The sequence below is a fragment of the Bos taurus genome, chromosome 5, assembly GCF_002263795.3.
Source record: "Bos taurus isolate L1 Dominette 01449 registration number 42190680 breed Hereford chromosome 5, ARS-UCD2.0, whole genome shotgun sequence".
Lineage (NCBI taxonomy): Eukaryota > Metazoa > Chordata > Mammalia > Artiodactyla > Bovidae > Bos > Bos taurus.
Window position 1 is genome coordinate 68,667,676 of NC_037332.1, and position 24,736 is coordinate 68,692,411.

General features: G+C 35.3%; 1 protein-coding gene across 5 annotated transcripts in view; it reads left to right on the forward strand.

The window, feature by feature from the left end:
• Nucleotides 1-24,736, forward strand: part of WASHC4 (WASH complex subunit 4) — a 57,617-nt gene that overhangs the window by 27,101 nt on the left and 5,780 nt on the right. For all 5 annotated transcript variants that reach the window (XR_003034787.2, XM_002687646.7, XM_005206753.5 and 2 more), the window contains 15 exons: nucleotides 684-791; nucleotides 1,270-1,416; nucleotides 1,541-1,620; nucleotides 2,791-2,896; nucleotides 4,467-4,583; nucleotides 5,743-5,911; nucleotides 6,563-6,717; nucleotides 9,079-9,153; nucleotides 9,407-9,511; nucleotides 11,682-11,816; nucleotides 13,803-13,911; nucleotides 18,360-18,426; nucleotides 18,912-18,998; nucleotides 21,652-21,799; nucleotides 24,623-24,719. Coding sequence is in view for 4 of the 5 variants with exons in the window: in XM_002687646.7 (XP_002687692.1) it covers nucleotides 684-791; nucleotides 1,270-1,416; nucleotides 1,541-1,620; nucleotides 2,791-2,896; nucleotides 4,467-4,583; nucleotides 5,743-5,911; nucleotides 6,563-6,717; nucleotides 9,079-9,153; nucleotides 9,407-9,511; nucleotides 11,682-11,816; nucleotides 13,803-13,911; nucleotides 18,360-18,426; nucleotides 18,912-18,998; nucleotides 21,652-21,799; nucleotides 24,623-24,719 (1,705 nt within the window). In the remaining variant the exon portion in view is untranslated. The remainder of the gene's footprint in view (nucleotides 1-683; nucleotides 792-1,269; nucleotides 1,417-1,540; nucleotides 1,621-2,790; nucleotides 2,897-4,466; nucleotides 4,584-5,742; nucleotides 5,912-6,562; nucleotides 6,718-9,078; nucleotides 9,154-9,406; nucleotides 9,512-11,681; nucleotides 11,817-13,802; nucleotides 13,912-18,359; nucleotides 18,427-18,911; nucleotides 18,999-21,651; nucleotides 21,800-24,622; nucleotides 24,720-24,736) is intronic.

Consider the following 24,736-nt stretch of genomic DNA (forward strand, 5'->3'; position numbering starts at 1 on the left):
ATGTTTCTTGGTGTAATTGTGCAAAAGTTTTTATGAGGTGTTATAAACCTATGAGTGGATTGCTGGGTTTTATGCTATGTATATACTCAGCTTTTAAGATGATGCCAGATTATTTTTCAAAGTAGTTAACATCAGTTTACATACCTCCGTCAGTATATTAGATTTCTGTTGTTCCCTGCCTGGCCAACATTGGTATTATCAACCTTTTGTGTGTATGTGTGTGTGTGTGCATGTATACTTGTGAATTAGTGTTTATAGACGACTTTATATTTAACATTTCCCTGATGATTAATGATAGTATCTTTTCAAATATTATTAACTGTTTCTTTTGTGAAAAATATTTTTATGTCTTTTGTTCAGGTATTTGTTGAATTGTTTGCCTTTTTAAAAAAGTGCTTGATTCATTTGGTGTCTACATATTCTGAGTACTTATCCCTTGTGTGTGGCAGGTATTTTCTCATACATTGGTTTATCTTTTAATTTTCTTTATAGTGGCTTTTGATAAACAAATTTGTAATTTTAATACAGTTGAATTGACCAGTCTTACCCGTTATAGTAGTGCTTTTTTCATCTCATTTATAACTTTCTTACCAGGCCCAAAGTCATAAAGATATTCTAGAATTGTGCCTAAATATTTTAAGTTTTAAGTTGATTCTCACAGAATCACTTCTGATTCTTTTTAGGCTATAGAGCATATGTTCTACAGGAGAAGCATGGTTGTGGCTGATTCAGTCTCACATATAACACAGCACCTTCAGCATCAGGCTCTTAATTCTATTTCTGTGGCCAAGGTATAAAAGCATAATTATATTATCTTTCTAGTTTGCCCTTCTGTTGTTTTGTGTTTTCTAGTTAAGCCTGTTTATCCACAATATTCTTGGTTATAATCTCCAAGGTATTCCATGATTTTACTGAGAGTGATGAGGATTATCTTTAGCCTGAATTTCCAGCATTAACACAGTTCTTCTAAAAAAGACATACTGTGCATTATTAAAATAATGTTGTATCTTTCTTAAATTAGTTCCTTGTTAAATTGATATGGTAATTTTGAGGTACACCTAGTAATTTGCTCTTCCTGATGGTGCTCAGCAAGAATGTTACAGAAATAAAGCATCTGACATTTTCAAAAGAAGTGAATAGGGAAAGTATTTGTCTTAAGTGCTGTTAAGTTGAATCATGGAAAAGATAACTGAAAAATTTTTCCTCATGAGTCTTTTGTTACTGCCTCAAATTTAAAGCTGGTATGTCCTGTTCCCTTTTATCTTTAAGAAAAGAGTAATTTCTGACAAAAAATATAGTGAACAGCGTCTTGATGTGCTCTCTGCTCTAGTTTTGGCTGAAAACACTCTAAATGGACCAAGCACAAAGCAGCGACGACTTATTGTTTCTTTGGCACTGAGTGTGGGCACACAGATGGTAAGTGTATTGCTGTTGCTTACAGAGTGAAAATGAGACCTGAGCTTTCACACTTCCCTTTTTACTGACTTAAGAAACCTGTCCTTCAAGTGTGACTTCTCTGCGCTTTTCCCCTCCCTAATAGAAAACATTTAAAGATGAAGAGCTCTTTCCACTTCAAGTAGTCATGAAGAAACTGGATCTTATCAGTGAACTCCGAGAAAGGTAAGTAGGGATATGTAATGGTAATGAAAGATACGGGTGATGGAAACATCAGGGCTTTTTTTTTTTTTTTTACATAGGCTAGCAGTAGAAGGAATATAATCTAGGTAGACCTTTGGTTCCTCCTTATAATTTCTGCGGCATGACTAGAATGAGACTGACAAGGGTTCGTATTTCTTTTACTTGTCTTCTGTAGTAAGGATGTAGCTTTTGGAAGAACTCACTTGAAAAATGTGATCTAGCCCTTAGAGCATCTGGCAGACTCTGGAACTGTTGTGCTTATTGTGATGGGTATCTCTAATGGACTCAGAGTTGCTGCTTTGTAACAAAGCTTCATCTGCTTGTGAGAGACTTAGAGCCATCTCACATAGTCTTCCATAATTTTATTTGGGACAGAATTTGAGTTACATCGTTGGTTAGACAGTCACTAAGATGGATTCATTTTTGGAAGGCTTATTTGTATAACTCCTGTGGCTTTATTGTTTTCTTTTTATCAAATAAGCATTGAGTTTCTTAGAAGAGAAAATGGATTTTCTGAATTTTGATTTCCAGTGGAACTAAGATTACAGCACAATTTTTATTTAGTGCTCATATTTATAGCATAATGTTTTTGTTATTCTGAGAAGCTCAGATTTTTGTAGTTAGTGGCATTTCACTTTCTATCCATGGAAGAAATACGGAACTTTTCTTCACTCTATTTATGATCAAGTTGTTGCCCTTTTATAAAGCGTGAAATAGTCACTTGGCAAAGATAATGAATAGGTTGAGTGCCACTGGTTTCTGTTGTTGCTGTTTTGGTCACAGTTTCTTGAAAGGTCTCCTTTTCAACTTTGAGACAGGTAAAATGGTGCATGTGGTACAGGGCTTGTAAGCCTAGTCGTATCAAATAGTACTGAAAATTTAAACTATCTTAAAGTTACATTTTTTAAGTATGCTTTAAAACTAAAATGCATTTATAAAATTCGAACAGTGTCACATATTGGACTGTTTTGTTACCATTATTTGAAAAATATGTATTTTGTGACTTTTCTATGCTAATTTTGGGTTAAGTGATATAGGGAGTACAGATAGGAATAGACAGCTCTTACCTTTACAGTATGTAATGTCATTCTTTTCATTATTTTGGAGGGTGACTTCACTTTTGGTACCATTAATTGCTACTTTACATTGTAGAGTCCAGACACAGTGTGACTGTTGTTTTCTGTACTGGCATCGAGCTGTCTTCCCAATTTATTTAGATGACGTATATGAAAATGCTGTTGATGCAGCCAGACTACATGTAAGTAAAAGAATAATGTAAAGAACATTATTTATTCATTTTTTTAATATACGGTGCAAACCATTTTAATTAATTTTAAAATAGATCATTTAATAAACCATTTAAAAACTGGTGCTGTTTTTTAACAGTGCTATGCATATAAATTTTATATTAATATAAATTAATTTGAATATATACTTAACTCTTAACATATTCCTAATCATTCTCATTTCACTGGGTTTTAGTTTGTGTCAAAATAATTGACTTATTTGTCAGCAAGGTATTCAGATCTTTCCACTTCCTTATGGAAATGAAGTATTTGAATGCTTAAGATAAAAAGGATTAGTTAATGTGATTTTTTTTTTTTTTTGGTATTAGCATATGCTTTAGAGAATAAAATTCAACTCTTAGGAAAGTAAGGTCAGATCAGATCAGATCAGTCGCTCAGTCGTGTCCAACTCTTTGCGACCCCATGAATCGCAGCACACCTGGCCTCCCTGTCCATCACCAACTCCTGGAGTTCACCCAGACTCACGTCCATCAAGTCAGTGATGCCATCCAGCCATCTCATCCTTTGTCGTCCCCTTCTCCTGCCCCCAATCCCTCCCAGCATCAGAGTCTTTTCCAGTGAGTCAACTCTTCGCATGAGGTGGCCAAAGTACTGGAGTTTCAGCTTTAGCATCATTCCTTCCAAAGAAATCCCAGGGCTGATCTCCTTCAGAATGGACTGATTGGATCTCCTTGCAGTCCAGGGGACTCTCAAGAGTCTTCTCCAACACCACAGTTCAAAAGCATCAATTCTTCGGCACTCAGCCTTCTTCACAGTCCCAACTCTCACATCCATATATGACCACAGGAAAAACCATAGCCTTGACTAGACGAACCTTTGTTGGCAAAGTAATGGCTCTGCTTTTGAATATGCTGTCTAGGTTGGTCATAACTTTCCTTCCAAGGAGTAAGCGTCTTTTAATTTCATGGCTGCAGTCACCATCTGCAGTGATTTTGGAGCCCAGAAAAATAAAGTCTGACACTGTTTCCACTGTTTCCCCATCTATTTCCCATGAAGTGGTGGGACTGGATGCCATGATCTTCGTTTTCTGAATGTTCAGCTTTAAGCCAACTTTTTCACTCTCCTCTTTCACTTTGATCAAGAGGCTTTTTAGTTCCTCTTCACTTTCTGCCATCAGGGTGGTGTCATCTGCATATCTGAGGTGATTGATATTTCTCCCCGCAATCTTGATTCCAGCTTGTGCTTCCAGTCCAGCGTTTCTCATGATGTACTCTGCATATAAATTAAATAAACAGGGTGACAATATACAGCCTTGACGAACTCCTTTTCCTATTTGGAACCAGTCTGTTGTTCCATGTCCAGTTCTAACTGTTGCTTCCTGACCTGCATACAAATTTCTCAAGAGGCAGATCAGGTGGTCTGGTATTCCCATCTCTTTCAGAATTTTCCACAGTAAGGTAGTCATGTGTAGAAAAACAGCCTTCAGATTGAGGCTTTGTCTTTTAAGATAGGTAACTTCTGTAATATAATTCAGAGATGTAGTTTCTCTAGATTCACGTACAGTCTGGTTTTCTTCTTTAGTACATGTTCAGTGCTTTACGTGACTGTGTGCCTGCCATGATGCATGCAAGGCATTTGGAGTCCTATGAAGTACTTCTGGATTGCTATGACAAGGAAATTATGGAAATTTTAAATGAGGTAACATTTGAGATTGAAAAGCTTAAGATGTGTTTGGAATGCAGTGTTTGGAAAAACTTTTTGGGTTGAAGCAGACTTTCACAAATGTATGATTCTTACTTACAAATCACTGTCTAGAACAAAGGAACTGTCACTGTTGTGCTAAATTGGTCTTTAATTCCTAATTTTTTGTATAGAAATCCAGATTAGGAATTTGGATTTTTTTTCCTTTTACTTTTCCTTTTTTCCTTTTCCTTTTATATAAGTAGTATATTTGAATTTAAAGTCTTATTCATTAGAAGACTGCAAATGCAAAATTGCTTTGAATATTGTCTGCTGCTCATGGTAATATAGTTAAGACAACCATCAATGTTGAATTTCATTTTGAGAGCTAATGACTGAAATCTTTGATATTTAAACGTAAACCCTGTTTGTTGTGTAACAATTTAAATGCATCTCTCCTTGTTCTAATGAAGTGTGTGTTGTAAACACTGCTATCTTTAAAACTGTATTTTCAGACAGCAGTGTTTTTATATGGAGGGAGGAATTAAAAATGAGTGAATTTTACAATATAAACCTTCTCAGGTTTGATAAAAATGTGAGATTTTTAATATAATTTATCATGCTGAATGTTCATATTTAGAAAATAAGGTACATGTCTTGGTCAGTATTTAGAACCCCATGTTACACCAGAGAAGATGATTAATTTCATTGCTGTTAACTCAGTGAGTTTTGTGTTTTTTTAATAATTTTATATGGAAGCATTTAAAAATTTTTCTCTTGCATGTTCTCAGGATCTTTCTTCCTTTGTTCTGGTTTATATAAATTTTATGCTCCATGTTGTATATTCATGTTCCTTGTGGTGAAACTACCAGACATTAGCTTTTGATTTTCTTTGCAAGGTTATTATACTTAAAATACTAATGAAATCATTAGAACTCATCTGACTGCTTCCTGGTTAAAAAAATAGTCATTGATGTAAAATGGATAGCAAAATAATTTCACTTTCCCAGTGAAACAGTATTTTACCAGGGAATATTTAGGTTGACAGTTTGACAGATTTTTTTCATCATTGTATTGAGTATAAAGCTCTTCACATTGAGAACACGGACATCTAGAAGTATCATACAGTTGGAATATCATTTTGAAAATTTAAGATAATCAATTCTTTTCTGAATAGCATTTGCTGGACAAGTTGTGCAAAGAAATAGAGAAGGACCTGCGGCTTTCTGTGCATACTCATTTAAAGCTGGATGACAGAAACCCTTTCAAAGTTGGCATGAAAGACCTGGCCCTTTTTTTCTCTCTGAATCCAATTCGGTTTTTCAATCGTTTCATTGACATTCGAGGTGAGTGTTCTGGTTTTCTTCTTAGGGTCATATTCTATATGTGTTTGCTCTGTTAAAGAACAAATAACAAAAACGAAACCTTGAGAAAAATCTTTCCTTGTATTAGTCCGTTTATTCTTGAATTCCTTTTTGTTTCTTCATTTTTGTTTTCCTGGCAGCTTATTGTGTTATTTAAAGAACACTTTTTAGCTCTCAGTCTTTTCTTTTTAATTAATTCATTTTTCAGTATTGTTTTTGGTTGCACTGGGTCCTCGTTGCCGTGTGCGGGCCTTCTCTAACTGCAGCAGGTGGGGACTTCTCATTGTCGTGCGCGGGCTGCTCGTTTGGGGGCTTCTCTTGTGAAGCGCAGGCTCGCGTGCACACGGCAGGTGCGGCCTGTGGGCTCTAGAGCACAGCCGCATTAGTTGTGGTGCTCGGGCGTAGTTGCTCCGTGGTGTGTGAAACCTTCCGACCACAGATTGAACCCATGTCCTCTGTGTTGGCCGGCAAATTCTTATCCATTGCACCACCGGGGAAGTCCCATTCCTAGCACCTTATTTTAAGGGAAGAAATTTAATGTTCAAAGACAAGTTGTTTTTAGTGTCATTTTTCTTCCTTTCCTACTGTTATCATGAAGCAAAAAAAGTTTTGATTTTTTTGTTTGTTTTGAAGCTTATGTAACTCACTACCTAGACAAGACTTTCTACAATCTAACGACAGTAGCTCTTCATGACTGGGCTACTTACAGTGAAATGAGAAATTTAGCTACTCAGCGTTACGGATTGGTTATGACAGAGGCCCATCTTCCTAGTCAGACTTTGGAACAGGTATAGTGTAAAGTGTTCTTAGTATAGTCTAATGGTAGCTTAATAGTATTTCTCTAAGACAATTTTTAAAAAAATTTTATTTAGTATGTGTTTATATTTCAAAGTTGAAAGTGAAAATATTTGCTGTATATAAAAACCTCATAGTTGAGAAGAATAAAAAATTAGTGCTGATTTGCTTTATGAAAGAATTTATCACATGCTTCCAAATGTTTATACTTCACCTTTTGTTGAAATTTTGGTACATACATAAATTTATGTACAGCTTTTCAGAAACAAATGTAGGATAGTGAGGTGACTTTTGCCGAAATTTTACAAGTTTAGTCAAGGTCGCGGTTAAGAATTTTAAACTAGATATAATATATGTGCTTCAATATCTTAAAAAAATGGTTTTAAATTTATAAAGTTGTATTTGTTTTTAAATTTGAGTGCAAAATATTTAGCTTTATTAATTCAGTAAGCTAATTTACAATATGGTTGTATCTCAGGAGTGCAAAGATTTGTTTTCAGTTAATTTGTATGTAATTCTTTCTAAGATAATCCAGATGTAATATTTACTAAAATCCATTAATTCAGTTCAAAAATTTGAAGATCATAATTTTTCATTTGTCTCACTGCATATATACGGGCCAGTTCCAGAATCAGTTTGTATATCCTTTCATTCACTTATTTAAAAAATTAATATTTATCAAAAATTCGCTAGACACTACACGGTGTTGCTGGAGAGGGATGCCATTTCATTCTCCAGAGGTCTTCCTGACCCAGGGATTGAACCCATTGACTGCTTTGCAGTCAGATTCTTTACCACTGAGTCTCCTGTGAAGCCCTCAGTGTGTTTAGGGATACAAAAATAAATAGAAATGGTCTTAGCTCATGTACCTGTAGCCTAGTGGAAGAAAAATAATGAGTAAATAAAATTTTAGATTAAAATGTGAGAAAATCTATAATAAAAACTTAATCAAAGTGGTGTTTTGGTATTACTTTGAGCCCCAATTAGAAAAGCTATGGAATAGTTTACATAATACCATTCATTAGATATTAGAGTAATCACTGAAGAATGAAGGATTCTTATTAGGTAACTTGTATATTAAAGGTACATATGGGTGAGCTCAGCCGCCCAGTCGTGTCCTACACTTTACGAACCCATGGGCTATAGCCCACCAGGCTCCCCTGTCCATGGAATTTTCCAGGCAAGAATACTGGAGTGGGTTGCAATTTCATTCTCCAGGGGATCTTCCTGACCCTGGAATCAAACCTGCATCTCCTGCATTGACGGGAGGATTCTTTACCACTGAGTCATCTGAGAAGTCCTTATATTCAGGGTGGTCTAGTATAATTAAAAGAAGCATAAAGATTTGGAATTAGACTTTCTAAAATCCCTAGGTTCTGCCTCTTCCTAGCTTTTTGATTTTGCAGAACTTTCTTAGTTTCATTTTCTTTAGCTGTGGAATTTATTTTTTTCCTCCTTTTTAAAATTTTTTAAATTATGAAAGTATAGTAACACATTTATAGGTGACTTAGAAAATATAGTACAAAGTTACATATAGTCCACTATTCAATTATTTTTTTAAGTAGATAAATTAAGATTTAATTAAGATTTATACAATTTTCACACAATAGTAGGATAGAAATTCTATTTAAGTTCCCATAGACTATAAACCAGGAGACACTGGAACATATCCAGGGACATAAAACAAGATGTAAAAATTTCACGGTCTAAAGGTAACTGAAGTCATACAATGTCTGTTCTCTTATCACTGTGGAATTATGTTAGAAATCAATATCAAAAGGTACTTGAAAGTAGTCCACATATTTTCAAGTGCAGTGTGTCATTTACCAAGAGAGATCTTTAACTTAGCCATTGAAAGCCTCAGTAAAGATAAAAGACTGAAAAAAACAAAGGATGATCAGCTGTGGAATTTAGAAGAATAATATCTTTTTGAGAATTCCATGTAAAGAACCTTGCACAATGCCTGAAAAATAGTATATACTTTAGAGATCACCACATATTCTGGCTTCCTTTTAGAATCTGGCTGTTAATTTACTTTCTAAAGAATATAGAAAAAAATCCTTGGGAAGACAAATATTCTCAGAAGTGGTAGGGCAATGATGTGAGTCATGGATCTTTGAAGTTTTAACTTTTCCTATCTACACAAAAGGTGTAACAGTCAGATTTCCCCAAGCAGTTAGTCCTGTTTGTGTGTGTCAGAAGCCTAGTCTGATCTTTGGTTGTATGTTTTCTGTAGTTCTTTAAAATAATTTTAAAATATTGGGTGACTTAATGTAAGCAGTAAGTTACTATATTGATAAGTTTGATTATTTTAAACTAATGATAGTAGAACTTATATGTGGATTGTTTTGTAGGGCTTGGATGTCTTGGAAATTATGAGAAACATTCATATATTTGTATCTCGATACCTCTATAATCTCAACAATCAAGTGAGTAAATAAAAATTTTTTTATTGTGGGTAGGTGTATAGTAGGAAAGGCTGAGGGGCAAAGAATTGATTCTTAGCAGTGAAAGTTAGTAAAATAAAGGAAACAATGATTGTTTAGAGATCTTGTTTATTTCTTTGCTTTGACTGTATTATCTTCTTGAATGACTTTCCAATTATCTCTAATAAAATAGAGTTCTAAAATTCTTAGATTAACTGACCAGTGTTTGCTATGGATTGTGTTTGTTTTATTACAGATTTTTATTGAACGAACAAGTAATAACAAACATTTGAACACTATTAATATTCGGCATATTGCTAATTCAATTCGAACACATGGCACAGGAATCATGAATACAACAGTAAGAACCTTCTGGGAGGGGGTGTTGTACAGATGTTTGATGCTGTTTAATTTGGAAGTTTAAGATAGTTTTTTCATTGAATATTCTGATAAATACACATTATTACCTGTTCATATAGTACCTGAATTTCCATTTTTCTGTTGTAATTGAAGTATTTGGCACTGAAGTTGTGTAAGATGGAAATGGAAGCTTTGTGATTCAAAAGGCACTTTAGAATGTCTTACCATCACAAGGTCATTATAAATAACATTGGAGATTTGAAGACATCAGCATAAATATATATATCTGTGTAGATTGTCTGATAGTCTCTGAAAAGTTGCTTTTGAAAGCAAATCATCGATAGTTTATTTAATATCAGTCCCTGGTGGCTCTGCCACCAGGCAAAGAATCTACCTGTAATGCAGAAGACCCAGGTTTGATCCCTGGATTGGGAAGATCCCCTGAGAAGGAAATGGCAACCCACTCCAGTATTCTTACCTGGAGAATTCCATGGACAGAGAAGCCTGGAGGGCTACGGTCCATAGGGTCGCAAAGTGTCAGACACAACTGAGCCACTAACACTTAACACTTGCATGCTCTTTTTTGGGGGAGGGTACTTACTAGTTATTTGATACCCTTAAAAATAGCAATTTGCTAAAAATATCTCAAATCTTCCTAAATATGGGCAGTCACGTGAGAGACTGAATCATTTGAGCTTATATGTTGTTTTTCCTCTGTTGGAAAAAGAGAAATCTTTAAATTTACCTGCTTTTCAGGTCACGGTTTCTCCTTAAGGAAAGAATAATGTGAATGTTTAAATAGTACAATATTATTAGGCATATTTGGGAGTAAGAGAATAAGGAAAAGTTACATGACTGGAAGGTTGCAAAGGACCATTTTTAGTGTAGTGGAGAAGATGTATTTGAGCTGATAAGTAACATGGTTGGAGCTCTTTGTTAGTGGTTACCAGTAGAAAAATGAGACATGGATGGAGTTTGAGATTTCAAGTCAGGAGTCATCTGCATAGAGATTTCTGAACCTTTCAGGATCAAACTCTTCTTTGACCTCATCTATCAACCATTCATGTAACAGATGTAATTATGCCTGTATTTTATGTGTCTCAGGCACTGTGCCGGGTGCTGAGATGAGAAAACCAGACATTTCTTGCTCTCGTAGTAATTGTACTCTGGCGGGAGAAACAGCTGTTAATCAGTTAACCACACTAATAAATGTAAATTCCTGATGTCTGGTGATGATGAGCTGAGCACAGAAAAAATAAGATCAGAGACTGGCAGATTTACCTACTATTAAGATGTGTAATAATCTTCTAAGAGCTACTACAACTGAGAAGATCAAGAAAAAGCAGTGTTTAAAGCTGCAAGAAAAGTTCTGAGAAAGCACCCACTTCTGTAACTGGGTGATGAAGACTGTTAGTTAACATGGGCATATATATGCCAAAATAATTGGTAATAGTTGAAGGTGGTGGCGATGGAAGTTAATGCAAGGCTTTCATCTGTGGGTCAGAATTAATCTTGTTTTGACTTTAATCGTAGCTTAAACCCTACTTTTTCAGTGTTTTCTAAGTCTAGATCAGGGCCTTTTAATCCATTCTCAAAACACCTCCACTTGTCATTTTACAGGTTATTGCAGTCGAGATTTCCTAGTTTATTTAACATATACTTGTCTTAAAGTCCCCGTCACTCCCACTACAATACACTTGATGATGACAAGGGCAGTGTCTAGCATGAGAGCAGGTACATTGTTTTGCACATAAGAGGTGCTCAAAATATTTATGGGTAAATAATTGAATGTTTACTATCTTCCTTTAGGAAAGGTCAGAGAGCTCCATGTTTTTTACTTTAGTATCAGTTCATTCATGTAGCTTGGTAATCTCCTGAGTGTGGTTTATGACATAAAACGTAGCGTGTTGGCAAATCTGGTTTATGATTCTCACTATAGCTCTTAGTCATATTATTATGTGAATATTTTTTCCATTTTTTAAATCTTTTTTTTGTGTCATAAAAATATTTAAGAGGAGCTTTTAGAAAGTTCTATAAATTTTGGCAATAAAAACTTCATTTAAGTATTTCAGGTCCAAAATGAATTAGACTTTATAAATGGATTATTTTATTTAGTAGTACTGATTTGAAATTAATTTTTATATTTAATTTTTCCAATTTTAATTTTATAGGTCAATTTCACCTACCAGTTTTTGAAAAAGAAGTTCTATATATTTAGCCAATTTATGTATGATGAACATATCAAATCCAGATTGATTAAAGATATTCGGTTTTTCAGGGAAATCAAGGACCAAAATGATCATAAGGTATTTTACATGTTCTTTTGAAAAGGTGGTTTGATTCAACTATTGAATATATTGACATACCTTACATTGCTGTGCTTTACTTCATTGGGCTTCGCAGGTGCTGTATTTTTTAACAAATTAAAGGTTTGTGGCAAACCTGCGTTTTCAGATGATGGTTACCTTTTTTTAGCAGCAAAGTATTTTTAAATTAAGGCATGTGCATTATTTTTTTATATGTAATGCTATTGAATACTTAATAGACTAAGTACAGTGAAAACGTAACTCTTGTATTACACTGGGAAACCATAAATTAAATTGACTCACTTTATTGCAGTATTTTCCTTGTTGCAGGGTCTTGAACCAAACCTTCAATATCTTCAGCGTTTGCCTATATAGCAAGTGTTTATGCTGAAATTCACTATGAGTTGCTCTGTTAGCGATTTTGTTTTCTTTTTTATTTTTCACATAACTCCCTGGTTTGGCTTCCAGTTTTCTGTATTTTCTCTTACAATTTCTTACCCTTTGCATTCTCTGTAAGTGAAAGTGTAAGGAAAAAGTAAATGATGAATGTAACCAGGTATTACTTTTCTTCATTTTAAAATAATGCAAAAGCAGAACGTGCTCATTTTGAAACATTTAAACAATGTATTGTTTAACATTTAAACTAAATGTTCTCCTTCATTTTTGTTTTCTCCCAATTCCATTTTCTGGGGGCAGTTGCTATTAATAGTGTCATGTGACGTCTTCCAGATGTCTGTGTGATAAACATGTATTTGTGCGTTACAAATACTGCTTTTTCCCTTAACAAAAATGGACTAATACTAAACATGCTGTTTTGCAGTGTGCTTATCACGTCAGCACCTATAGATCTACCTCATTCTTCTGCAGAGTTGATAGTAAAGATGCATACTGTAACTCCTTTAATGTCCTACTGAGAAATAGTTATTCAGTAGCCTCTGATTTCTCTGTGCTACCAGCAGTGCTACAGATAACATCCTTGTATATTTATCTCAGTGTTAGGGACTGTTTTTGAAAGACAGATTCCTTGAAGCGGAAAAGGGCAAAGAAGATGATTATTTAAATTTTTGATACATGTTGCCAAGTACTCTAAAAGTACTGCACCAGTTGACAATCCCACCAATAATTTATAAGAATGCTATTTTACTTTTGCCCTCTGGACTGAATTTTCCCATAGTGAAGTGAACTGTAAGTGTTAACTGTACAGAGGCTGCATATAGCCATGTGGATAGAGAAACCAGCAGGCTTGGATGGATTTTATGTTTGATTTGCCACATCCAAACCTGTTTTTATTACTCTTCTTAAGCATCACCTAGTTCTAGCCCTCTTATATATTAGTAGTTCATTCTTTTCAGTATCAGAGCAGCAAAATAATTAATAAAATACAGATCAGTTATCAGGAAATTATATTAACTCATTTTTATTGAATCAGAAATTAATGTTCAGAGAAATAAATGGTACTGTTGTTGTATAAGAATTGTTTCCATTTGTTACTTATATAAAATGAATGATTGAAAAAAAATTGACTAAGACTTGAAAAACCTTGTTTTAATCGGTGATGGCAGCTAGAAATTTTAGTTCAGCTGATGTATGTTACTTGGGAAGGAGTGTGTTTTTATGTAAGCCCCTAATACTTTTCAGCCCATGGAAACTTACCACACATCTTGGTAAGATGTTTCTAGGAAGCATTGATTTCTTTTATCTATCTGATAGAGCAGTTGGAAGACTGATATTGGTAATGGGAAATCTAAGTTTGGTGGCATTCATAATTATTCCCTTTAATATAAAAATATTTAATTTATATTAACCTTGAATATTGGTAGTTTTTGTGCTATATGTAATTTTTTTGTCATTAAATTCAGTAATTATTTTTTTTAACACAATGGAAATGCAAAATTAGAACAGTGATATTGGTATGATTGATTTGGTAGATATTTTATGTTTTAGGAGTCTTTATTAATAATGGCAATCTTCAAATTTTCTCTCTAGTATCCTTTTGAAAGAGCAGAAAAATTCAATCGAGGCATCAGAAAACTTGGAATAACCCCAGAGGGACAAAGCTACCTTGATCAGTTCAGGCAGCTCATCAGCCAAATTGGTAAGTTATTGTAAACATGTTGGAAAGTAAAGTACAAATGCCAGGAATCTGTCTGATATATTATAAATATCTCATAGGAATGAACTTTAATATGTGCGTGCCTAAGTTTAGCTTTATTCCACTAGTAAATTCCTTTCCTTACCAAAAGTTTTTCAAGTATGATTGGATGGTTGGTGCACAAATAATTGATAGATAAATAAAATATTTATAAATACATTGTGGATAAATAAAACCTCTTCAGTTAAATTAAAAATATAACTCATCTCAAAGGCCATACTCATAATAGTCAACTGGTAATTATTTATTGGGTGCCTATTCTTTTCAAGGTCCTATTTCAGACTTTTAAAAGAGATTCCCTCAGGTTAAGCCTGAATGCAAAGATGTGCGGTGTTAAGGTGAAAAGTTATTTAATAATTTTTCTATGCTCCATCATTTTATGTTTATATGTAACTTCTTGAGTTGTCCTTCTGCCTTACAAGTAGAACTTGTTTTCTGAAATGTGTAACACTATTTAAAAGGAAGAACTTCACTTAAAAATAATCCAAGATTTAAAAATCTGTATACTTACTTGAGCTTTTCATATGCATTACCTGTATTAATGTCCTCACGGTAACACTTGAGATAGGCATGTAATCATCTTTTTAAAGATGAAGAAAGAGAAACTCAGAAATAAGTGGTGTTGCTGGGATTTTAACCAGGGTTTTTCGGCTCCAAGTCCGAAGATGTTTTGTATTCTTCACAGTTGCAGACCGCAGGCAGTTCAGTAAATTCTTATTGACTCTGAAACTGAAACTGTGTTGTTCAGTCATGTCTGACTCTCTGTGACCCCATGGATGGTAGCCCACCAGTATCCTCTGTCCCTGGGATTCTCCAGACAAGAATACTGGAGTGGGTTGCCATTTTCTTCTCCAGGGGCTCTTCCGACCCAGGACTCAAATCTGGGTCTTATGCATTGCAGGCAATTTCTTTACCGCCTGACCCACTAGGGAAGCCATTATTGACTCTAATTTGGCAAAATTTGGCCTCCTGAGATTCATTGATTCATTTATCAAACATTTATAAAGCCTTTGTTATACCAGGTATTTTTCTTGATGCTGAGAATACAAATAGCCTTTGTTCTCAAGAGGCTTTAAGTTTACTAGTGGGAAAGGTATAATAAACATTTAGTTAGGGAATAAAGTCAGTGAGCACTAGCTAAAATTATATAAATTAATTGGTTTACACATTAAAACTTTCTATTTTGTATTAGTACAAGAACTTAGAGACTTCTACCTTTGTAAATTTTTAATTTTAAACAATTTAATAGTGAGATACTGTCTAGTAATCTTTTATTCATAGTGATGTTTAATGTCACATTAGATTGTAAATTTATGGAGCAATAGTTGTTAACCCTTTTTGAGAATTTGATGAAAATACTGAATTGATTTTCCTCAGAATAATGCCCCTATGCATGTTCACATACAGTTCTGCATGTAATATACCAGAGGTCAGATACCCAAAGCTAGAGTCCGTGGTACTCAAGAGCTGTTTCTTCAGAGCAGTGTTGCTTAAAACTTAAAAATTCACACACCAATAAGTTTTTTCCCCTTGTGAATACTGCTTGTGGTAGTACTTATTTTATGTTTTTACATTTTCTAAAAGTAGTTTTGTACTATGAAGTAATCATTAATTCATGAGCTTAGGATGCTAGTCATTTTGCCCCCCAATGTACATGAAAATACACATTTTTCCCCAGTACACAAAAAATCATGTCACCTCTGCCCCTGGCATGTATTGCATAGTTGGTGAATATTATCCTTTTCACTTTATTCCAGTATTTTATTCTTTATTCTTTTCTTAGGAAATATAAGTTCTTTACCTCTGCCCGTAAAAATTGTAATATGCTTTTGAGTCTGTTAACTCTGTTGAGAAAAGGAGTAAGGAATCTAGAGCTGGGAGCAAAATGAGAAGTCTTCTTGTCTAATAACCTGCCTGCTGAATGAATAACCACCACCATTAACATTTATTGAGCATTCGTTATGTGCCAAAGTTATTCTGAGTGCTTTATATGTTCTAACACATGTAAAACTCAATGCTGTGAAGTAAGTATTATATTCATTGATTCCACATATTTATTGAGGACAGTACAGTATTTCTAGGTGCTGGTAATATCTATGACAATAAACCCAGTGTTTAACCCATTATAGCTTAATTTAATAAATGAAGAGACTAAGATACAAAGTTTATAACTTGACCTAGGTTTTGTAGCTAAAAAGCACAGAGTTCAGATTTGAACCCAGTAGTCTAGCTCACAGTAGTACTCTTTACTGCTGCTCCCTATTTGCTTCTCACTAGCATATTTTGCGGAGAAGGCAATGGCACCCCACTCCAGTACTCTTGCCTGGAAAATCCTATGGACGGAGGAGCCTGGTAGGCTGCAGTCCATGGGGTCGCTAAGAGTCGGACACTACTGAGCAACTTCACTTTCACTTTTCACTTTCATTGGAGAAGGAAATGGCAACCCACTTTAGTGTTCTTGCCTGGAGAATCCCAGGGACGGTGGAGCCTGGTGGGCTGCCATCTATGGGGTCACACAGAGTTGGACATGACTGAAGCGACTTAGCAGCAGCAGCAGCAGCAGCAGCATATTTTGATCAGCCAATTTGGAGGAAAACAGTTTGACCAATTTGATGGAAAACAATCAAACTAGATACTTCATTTTTCTAAGATGCATATTAAAGAAGCATTTTAACATCATTTCTTATATTGGGATAAGCCTTGGATTCAGTGATACCTAATTGAAGGTTTTTAATGATATCAGATGAAATAATGTCTGTTAAGTGCATAATTTTATTATTGTAATCTATGAAGTATTGACTACTTCTTATCTTTTTGTTTGTTCTTACAAGTATTTTCATTTCATTTGAATAGGAAATGTTGGCTTTAGGGTTGGAGCAGTGAAGAAAACAAAAGCTATATCATAGATTTTGCATTCTAGTTGGGGGAGATACAGACAAAAAGATATGTATCAGTAATAGGAGCTGAGTAAGGTGACATATCATTAAACACTTAATGATTTTAAATGATTTAAATGATATTCAGGGAATGATATAGTTTAATGACATTTAGGGAAAGCTCTAAGTAGGTGACACGTGAGCAGGAACCTAAATAACATGAAGGAATAAGCCACGTGCATGCATAGCTAAGGAAAGAGTTTACCAGGAAGAGGTGGTGGTAAATGCAAAAGTCCCGAGTCTGCTTAGCATTTTTGGAAACCAGTTGGGCTGGAATGGAGTTAGTGAAGACCCAGATGGTAGGGTGTGGTATCAGAACAGTTGCAAGGGGCAGAATCAAAGAACCATTAACCTCTATATAAAGGAAACATTGTTGAGGGGTGGCATACTGAAGGTGGAAATAGATCAGGAAACCATTGTATAGTGTAGTATTCTAGGCAAGAACTGCTGGTGGTTTGGAATAGGGTGAGAGCTGTGAAGGTCGGGAAAACTGGTTGAATTCTGGTGACATTTTGAAGGTAGAGCCAGTGTAATTTGCCATTGATTGAAGTATGAGGGAAAGGAGGGCTTCCCTGGTGGTCAGTGGTAAAGAATCCTCCTGCCAATGCAGGAGATGCAGGTTTGATCCACAGGGAGGATCCCCTGGAGAAGGAAATGGCAGCCCACTCCAGTATCCTTACCTGGGGAATCCCATGGACAGAGGAGCCTGGTGGGCTACAGTCCATGGGGTCACAGAGAGTTGGACACTACTAACTAAACTAAACAACGACATTGAGGGTAAGGAAGGAGGCAGAGATGACTTCACTGGGTTTGGCCTGAGCTACTGGAAGGATAGACTTGTCAGTTTCTGAGGAAGAAAATATAACTGGGGGTGAAGATCTTCAGTTGGAGTTAAACTTCTTAAATTAAAAATTCTTCTTAGACATGGAGATGTAGGCATGGGATTAAAAAAAGCCTAGAGGAACAGTCTTGTTTGGAGATACTAGTTTGGGAGGAATCAAATAAGGATTTCTTGATACCACTTGCAGCTGTGTGAGTGTGTGTGTGTGTGAGAGAGAGAGAGAGAGGGAGAGAGAGACATGTTATTTAATGTGAGTGAAGAAGCTGTTGATAACAGTAATTTTTAAATGTTTGAGTTTTTAAAATGTGCTCAATTTAATGCATTTATCAATTAAAACAGTTATTTTTAAAATATTTAATATAGATGGTATAAGTTTATGTACATTTATATTCAAAGAGTTGGACACTACTGACTGAGCAACAATATTTTAAGTGCACGAATATGTAACTTTTATTTTTGTGGAGCAAAACTGAAGTAAAATACAGCAAAGTCTCTTGGTTCTTACGAGTTGAAACCTTGTAATTAACTGCTATATATAACTGTATTCCTGATTATTAGAACTTAGAGTTATTTGTATAAACATCTGATTTTTTTGTGTGTATGTGGTTTTTAAGGTAATGCTATGGGCTATGTACGAATGATAAGATCTGGTGGCCTTCACTGTAGCAGCAATGCCATTAGGTATGGATGCAAGCATATTTTTGCCTTATTTATGCCATTTAGAAATTTTATGTCATTTAAATCTGTCTTTATTGTAAGTAATATTGTAGAAGGGGCTTTTTTCTTTTCTTGTTGATATATTTTGAGATCAAATATGGAAGAAAACCATTAATCCTACTACTTAAATATTTTTCTCAAATTTTAAACCTGTATTTTTTGAAATTAATTTCTTTTATCGGTGCAGTTTGAAATGTTCTATAGATTACATAATTTGTAAAGATTATAATTTGATGATTATATGTAAATAATTAAAAATGCTGAAATTGAGTTTTGGAACTCAGTTGTTCCAAATATAAACTGGTGATATTAATAATACAAGTGAAATAAATGCAGAGTTCTTTCCAAAGATATTGTTGAAAAATTTAGTCTTACAGTACTGCTTTTCGTCTGTCAATTGCATATATTTAATTTGCTTTAATAAATGCCTTCTAAAATTCTTAATGTAGATTTGTACCTGATCTTGAAGATATTGTAAATTTTGAAGAACTAGTCAAAGAAGAAGGTCTTGCAGAAGAAACGTTAAAAGCAGCAAGGTAATCTAATCTTGGACAAATAAGTTAAATTTGGAGATTTAAAAACATGTATGTTCATTTAAACATTAAAGACTAGAGGATAACATATAAACTGATATGTCAGTGTTTTTATTATGCAAATAATGGTATTTTTATGGGATACAATTTGTTTTAAGACTGCAGTATTCTGAGATCTTTCCAGCGTCACTAAAAGGGATCTTCTAGACGGTGCCCTCAGATACATGTGACTGTTCAACACTTGACATGTGGTTGGTTAGTCCATATTGAAACGTGCTGAAGTATAAAGTTCATAACTAAATTTGAGGATTTAGTGTTTAAAAAAAAAAGCCAAATATCTCATTAACAAAATTGGGACTTCCCTGGTGGTCCAGTGGCTAGGACTCCTCACTCCCAATGCAGAGGACCTGGGTTATCCCTGGTCAGGAAACTAGATCCTACAAGCCTGCAACTAAGAGTTCCTGTGCTCTAGCTTAAGACTGGGTGCAGCCAAATAATTTTTAAAAAGAAGAAATTTAAAAAAATCTCATTAACGAAATACATTTCACCTATTTTTAAAAATAATTTTATTTACGTATTTATTTTTGGCTGTGCTGCGTCTTTGTTGTAGCTACCCAACAAAGTAGAGTGAGGGCTACTCTCGAGTTGTGGTGCGTGGACTTCTCACTGCGGTGGTTTCCTTGTTGCAGCTCCCAGGCTGTAGAACACAGGCCCAGTAGTTGTAGCTCGTGAGCTTAGTTGCTCCACGGTGTGTGGAATCTTCCCGAATCACACATCAGACCCTTGGCTCCTGCATTGACAGGCGGATTCTTTACCACTGAGCCACCAGAGAAGCCACTTACCTATTTCTTTTTACTCTTTTAATATTCCTCTTTGCCAGCATGGTTCTAGAATACTGGTCCATCCTTATGTAATCTGGAGCAGTAGTGTCCAGTACAGTGGTCACTGCCAAATGTAGCTGTTGAACACTGGAAATAGGGCTAATGGACTAGGGATTTGAAATAAAATCTGTATTTCATTTAAATTTAAATAGCTAATGACAATCTTATTGAACAGTGCACATGTATAGACTTTTAAGTAGTGATTTGGGAACACAATTTAAAAGTTGAAAAGGCATGCAGAATTGTTAAGTATTTAGAAAACTGGGTTTTCTTATTAATAACTAAAACAGTTATTGAGTCAGGCATGAAGGGGCACCCTTGGACGAAGTGGAAACAATTTGAATATCAAAAAGAATAATGGTAGAAATTGGTCATAATACTGAAGAAGAATCTGTGATACAGTGATAATAAAAGTTGGAGAGACAGAGGGAAAGTTCCTTTTTACAGTGATTGCCAGCTAGTAAATATGAAAGGGATGAGAAAATTTAGGGGAAAAACCAGTTTTGCAACTACCACTGTAGGACTTGACATCAGACAAAAATCATCAATGAATTCTCAAACATTTTTGGAGAACAGAGTATTCACTATGAAAACATTGTCTCACGAATTGATTATTAATCATAAAGGGGAAAAAACACCTTTCCAGTGGAGAGACTGATGTATCCACCTTACATGCTGACATAGGGCCCCCTGATGCAGTGTAATGGCAAGTACCTGTGTTGTGTTCTTGCCTTGATGTTTACTCATCAAGTAAAATAAAGTTTATGGCAGGTGATGTCAGGGAATTAAGAGGTTATGATAATAAATTGATTCTCTAAATGGACATTAATGTCTTCTGGAGCAGGTATCATAGTTCAAGATAAGTGAAGTGGTTAAAATGGTTAATAGATGCCTGCTTTCAGGAAGGAGTGGTTAGATAGTTGGACATAGTTGGGTCACATGCATCTCAAAGGAGAGAGATTTCTACCATTTATTGGTGGAGGAATAGTAATTTGAAAGTGATAATAGCCATACATAAGGATGTAGAAGCAGCAGCTAATGTTTCTGAAGGTTGACTCGGTGAATGAATGAAGGTCGCTCAGGCATGTCTGACTCTTCGACTTCACGGACTATAGAGTCCATGGAATTCTCCAGGCCGGAATACTGGAGTGGGTAGCCTTTCGCTTCTCCAGGGGATCTTCTCAATGCAGGGATCAAACCCAGGTCTTCCATCTTGCAGGTAGATTCTTTACCAGCTGAGCCACAAGGGAAGGCCAGGAGTACCAGAGTGGATAGCCTGTCCTTCTTCAGGGGATCTTCCCGACTCAGGAATCGAAACAGGGTCTCCTGCATTGCAGGCTGATTCTTTACCAACTGAGCTATGAGGGAAGCCTGAAGGTTGAGTGGGAAACTAGATTCTTGAAAAGGAGATAGATTACAGTTGAAGTCAGGAAGTGTAGGAATGTTAGTGAAGAGAGTTAAGATGAAGAGGAATTTATTTACAATGAAATGGACTTCTGCACAGTTCATTTTGAGAAGAAGAAATACAAAACTCTAAAATTTCAAGAGGCACTACATGTTCTCTTTTAGGGACTAAGTTAATTAAACAATGGTAAGCTTCTGTCCATTAAAAAAAAAAGTTCATCCTGTACTCCAAGGAAGTTTAGAGATGTCTTCCAGTAATTCATATTTTTGAGTGCTCTCATCTAAACTAATGAGAGGTGGATTTTAAAAGCTTCCCCTTCTTTTGAGAAAGGAGCCAAATAAATACTTTTTTTCTTTTTTTTGCATTTTAGGCATTTGGATTCAGTCCTCAGTGATCACACACGAAATTCTGCTGAAGGCACAGAATATTTCAAAATGCTTGTGGATGTTTTTGCTCCAGAATTTCGAAGGCCAAAGAATATACATCTCCGAAATTTCTATATCATTGTTCCCCCTCTGGTGAGTATTTTTAATACACAAAATGAATTTTTTAAAGTATTAATAAATAGATCCAATTATTTTTTTACAGCAAGAAATGCACACAGACTGTATTGTTGACTTTTTGGTTGTAGATAAAACTAAATGTGGTCTCAGTGAATGTGGCCTAGAATTTTTACTTACTAGCTGTGCAGAATGAGACTTCTTTATAATTAAGATAGATTCTTATGAGTTAATAACTGCCAGAGGAATCCTAGTGTGATTTAAATTACTTGCGTATATTCTATTTTATATATATACCATGTAATCTTTGGACTGAATTATAGGTCATTTTAAGTGATTAATTGTAGACTGTTAAAATATGAAGTGTTTTTTAAAAGCATACTATTTAAAGGGACTTCCCAGGTGGTACTAGCGGTAAAGAACCACAGATGGAGCCTGGCAGGCTACAGACCATTGGTTGTAAAGAGTTGGACATGACTGAAGCAACTTAGCATAGCATGGCATATCTCTACTCAGTAGTAAATATTAACATCTAAACTAAATTTTTGTTAATCGTATACAGTGTGTGCTGCTCTAGTTCTGTAGTTGACATCTTAAAAATAACCACAATTGCAGTATGAAAACAGTTATTACAGTGAGGAAAATGGAGTTAAGAGATTAGAGAGGTATATATTAGGAAAGAGTTATTCTTCTGTAAAGGTTTCTTTAACAAAGCTCTTTCTTAAAAAATTGTAAAAGAATAGCTCTAAAGTCTAAATATCACTGAGCAGATGTAACTTCTGATTACATCTAACTTTGATCAAGAGCAATAACTTTTTTAATGTTGCTGCCTGAATTAACATATATATTCTAACATACTATTGTTAGTTGCTCAGTCGTATTCAACTCTTTGTAGCCCCATGGACTGTAGCCCACCAGGCTCGTCCATGGAATCATCCAGGCAAGAATACTGGAGGAGGGAATCTTCCTGACCAGGTATTGAACCAGGGTCTCACACATTGCAGGCAGATTCTTTACTGTCTAAGCCATCAGGGAAACCCGAAAGTGAAAGTGTTAGTCGCTGAGTCAAGTCCAGCTCTTTGCAACCCCATGGACTGTAGTCTGCCAACTTAGAACCATTATTATGAATTCAAAGTATCTGATGGCTATGGACAGCTTTTTTCTTCATGCATTTTCCTTTCTATTGTTTCTTTTTAAAATACATTTATTGTTAATACTCTGTCATAATAATGGTTATACCATGTAGCAAAAATGTCCATATTTATCTGATAAGCATTGTCTTTTCATACTCAGATAGTTGTGAGACTGGAGGCAAGTCTATCTTAGTTATATTTCAGTAATAATGTAGTTAACTCACGGTGAATTCTCACCATGGTTCTTTAATTTGAAGCCATAGTAAACAGCAGTGAGGAACCATTTGTGGATCTGAGGAAGAGGAGTTTTGCAGGGCAGCTGTCAAAATTCAGTTAGTGATGGAGAAAACAGGTGGGTTAAGAACACTACAAAGAAGAAAAGTATGGGACACTATTGTTTTTTTGAGTTTTAATCTAATTTCAGAAAAAACCATGAAATATCTAAGGAAGAAGTCTTTAACAAAGATTTTACAAAATGCAGTTCATTGCCAAGTAAGTTTTACAGGCAAAAAAAAAGTGAAATTTGATAATCTTGTTTCCAGTGTAAGCTATTGTAGTACTTATCATATTGTACCACAATTATTTTTGAACAGGCCTCTCTTTATTCCTGTACTGTGCTATCATAGCCCCAAGTGGCCACTTAAATTAGTTAAAATTTTATAAAAAGTTCAGGCACTCAGTTTCACTAGCCACATCTCAAGTGCACAGTGGCCAGATGCGGCTGGTGGTTTACTGGGCTGGACACTGTAGATGCGCTGCATTTCTGTCATTGTCAGGAGTGTTGCCCTGTAGAGTGTTAGATGGTATTCATTTTTTTTACTGTAATTATTTAATTGGGCCTCCCTGGTGGCTCAGTGGATAAAGAATTTACCTTCAGTGTATTAGACACAGGAGGCATGGGTTCCATCCCTACCTTCAGTGTATTAGACACAGGAGGCATGGGTTCCATCCCTGGGTTGGGAAGATCCCCTGGAGAAGGGCATGACAGTCCTCTCCAGTATTCTTGCCTGGAGAATCCCATGGACTGAGGAGAATCCCATGGAATGAGGAGCCTACAGTCCAGAGAGGGTCATAGTCAGACACGACTAAAGCAACTGAGCACACATAGTAAGTTTCAGTAAATCTTTGTTGAATAAATGCTGTGATTAGTTAAGGTATTTTACAGGAGCTAAATTTTTAGGGAAGTGCTTTTTGGGGGGAATTTGTTTATCCAAATGACCACTAAGCTTTTTAAGCCAAGAATATGGTAAGAAGTACTATTATAGCATGAATTGGGTGGGCAGAACTAAGCATTGCTGTGTTTCAGAGTACTTAAGCTTTTAAGTAAAGCAGACCTACTTTTCTGACTCAGCTTTGCTTTAGATTATGGCTTTCGGGAAGTTACTAAACTTCTCAAGCCTTAGTCCCTTCATCTGTAAAATGTGCATGATATTTTAGAATGAATCTTATAACAAGGCACTGTGCTTGGGTTAAGTGGTGATTGAGGGAGTGCTGACATTTAAAGGATTTGGAAAAGAGCCATTATGAGATACTTACACATATTGTGATCTCACCAAGAGGCTTTTTATATGAGGCAAGTGTTTCAAATCAAAAAGGCAGGAACTTAGAAGAGATTCTATTTATAATTTTTGAAATGTCTGTTTCAGGAACTAAATTCTGACTCTCTTTAGCACAGTCGTTTCTCTGATATGTTGTTATATCTTTTTAGACCCTCAACTTTGTAGAGCATTCCATTAGTTGCAAGGAGAAGTTGAATAAAAAAAATAAAATTGGAGCTGCCTTTACTGATGATGGCTTTGCCATGGGTAAGCTTAATGAATTC